This window comes from Parasteatoda tepidariorum, chromosome 1 (assembly GCF_043381705.1).
Source record: "Parasteatoda tepidariorum isolate YZ-2023 chromosome 1, CAS_Ptep_4.0, whole genome shotgun sequence".
NCBI lineage: Eukaryota > Metazoa > Arthropoda > Arachnida > Araneae > Theridiidae > Parasteatoda > Parasteatoda tepidariorum.
In genome coordinates this window covers 34,073,033-34,075,624 of record NC_092204.1, presented here as the reverse complement: position 1 = coordinate 34,075,624, position 2,592 = coordinate 34,073,033, and the positions used below count along the sequence as shown (strand labels likewise).

Here is a 2,592-nt window from a genome sequence, read left to right as displayed (position 1 = left end):
TAGAGACTGAATAGTGGCAAATTACGCTATTGTATATAAGTTTGTTAATATTCATGATTCATGAGCAGTCATTCAATCGCTATATTTTGTACGGAGACTGTTTGAACTAAAAAAAAATAATAAATGTTTAAAGTTAAAAAATAAATATAATAATTTATTTTTAAAAACAAATTATTACAATTTTAAAAATTAGCTACACTATTTAAATAATATTTTTTTTTAATTTAAACAGTTTTTAAATATTTTAATTAATTTTTAAATTACTTTTAAAAATTTCATGATTTTAATAATTTATTACTGATTATTATTTGTCTGTTTTTGTAATTTATCACATAACGTTTATAGTTCATTGTAACGAAAATTACAAAAAGTACATACCTCTGGAATGAAGAGATACTTCTTTCAAGAGTTTTATATAATCCGTATTAGGACTTAACTCATCAAAGCCACGATGAAAAGACTTCTTCCCGAGTGCTGTAAAGACAGCGCCTAGCGTGAAATAACAATTCGAATTTCCTTTAGTTCGGTCTTCATAGTTATGAAATAGAAGTGCTACTACTTTCCAATCGAATTTCTGCAAAACTTGCAATACAATAGTGCCAATTTGAGAATAAGAGCCATTCATTCTGGTTAAAAGCTTGTAATGGGGCAGTTTATGATCAAAGTTATCATTTTGTCCACCCGCTGTAAGTATTGGTAATCCCCATACAGAAGTATATCGTGCTACTGGCGCCAAAACGTATGGGCATAAAGGTCCCAAGAATATATCAGCTAAACCAGAATTGTATAATGAAAATGTAGCCAAGGGGCCATATGTAGAGGAACATTGCGTATCCCGGTACAAAACTTCCATCGGTCTCTCGCCTTGTCGTAGAAGTGTTCGTACAGCATAAATCACAGCAGGAAGTACCTTGTGTAAAGAGAATGGCATGGAATCGTCATCTGGGGCCAAAACTGCCAGTCTTACTGGTTCCATGTTTTGAGCATTTGGCTCGGTTAGAACTAAACACGCAAATATGCATATCATGTATAAATATATAAAAAGATAAGATGTTAGATACGCCATTTGGAATGAATAAGTGACTAAATCATGGGCTCAAAATCAATCAAGTGGCGAATGTTTGGTTCATACGACACGTTATATAGTTATTGGTTGATTAAAGTGCAACTAATAATGCGTGAGTGAGAAAAGTACGGTAAGCTTGTGGCCCATTTATGTGAGACTAGATATGTAGAATCATCGAGCATCGTATCAATCAAGAGTTAGTTGCATTTCAAATTTCATCACTTCCTTAATTAAACTAAATGTTTGTTCCAAATATTGTCCTAATATTTTCACAGCCACAAAAAACTCGATATAAATTTGCTATATGCAATATTTCAGTTTCTTCGAGATTTGTACTGATTACAGCATAAATACTCTTTTTAAGATACTATCGTATGAAAAACCGATATAAAATCGTATTAAAGATCAACTTTTATGCCAGTTATCTTCTCACAACATATATTAAGTAGTTCAAAAAAATGTGCCAGTGCTTACAGTTAAGAAAGTTCAAAAATAAAATTATTTTCTAATCATTCAAATATAATTCGGGATAAAATGGAAAAATGAAATAAAAATCAGCGTTAAAACATTTACTCTTCTGGATATCTGAACTATAAAATCTCTTTCGTAGAGTCTAAATTATTTAACAGTGAGAAATTTGCAATGTAAACACCATCCTTTCTAAGCGAGACTTCAACAAATCAAGAGAAACGCACTATGCTTTAGTCTTGGCCGCGTGTTCCCGAATAAGTTGGGAACTATCCCGGGAAAAACAGGAGTTTTGGGCTTGGCGGATAGAATAGCGTTGGCGTTCGCCAAGACACAACTTATGCATCTAACTCAGATATTGCTTCTCCTATTCTGAAGACAACGAAGATTTTCTTGAAGCATTTGAAATGCTTTGAATTAAGTTGCTGTACACTAAAAGATGTAAAAGAACATTTTAAGCATTTTCAATTTGTTTTGATATTCTCTAAGTTAGTCGTAGAACTTTGTTTCAACATCTGCATTCACAAAATTCTTCATTTGAGCCGTAATTTTCTTATAAAAGTCTTTCATTTCTTAACTTAATCATTAATTAAAAAGAAAGACAACTGTTTCATTTTTATTTACATGAAAGATCTTCATCTTTGTTAATAAATCACTTTTAGTTTTAATAAAATCATGTTTTTTTTAAAAAATTAAATATTCATTATACCATTTCGTACAATATTAAGTTTTTTTTTATCTAACTTGTCTTGTTTGAGTTTTTTAGCTTTTTATTTTTTTGTACTACATTTCAAATTTAATAATTTTTCTCGCAGACTGAATCTTTTAAACAAATCCAAATTACGTCATTAAGTTTCCTATTCGTAGTTGAAAGTTTATCTGAAAAGAGTTTTCGCTTCACAAGAATATTTAATAAAATGGCCAACACACATGAAATATGCATAAAAAAATGCCAAGTAATAGATTTTTTTCTTTCTTTTATGCATTGTACATTGATTTTGTTAGATATGTTGAAATGTGAATATTTTTTTTCTTTTATCTTCTAATACTATTTCAAA

At 30.0% G+C, this 2,592-nt stretch overlaps 1 protein-coding gene across 1 annotated transcript in view; it reads right to left on the bottom strand.

The window, feature by feature from the left end:
- LOC107448012 (atrial natriuretic peptide receptor 1) overlaps nucleotides 1-1,882 on the bottom strand; it is a 376,583-nt gene extending 374,701 nt beyond the window's left edge. The window contains exon 1 of the mRNA XM_043057672.2: nucleotides 379-1,882. Coding sequence (XP_042913606.2) covers nucleotides 379-1,066 — 688 coding nt within the window. The 5' untranslated portion in view covers nucleotides 1,067-1,882. The remainder of the gene's footprint in view (nucleotides 1-378) is intronic.
- Between the last annotated feature and the right edge of the window lie 710 nt (nucleotides 1,883-2,592).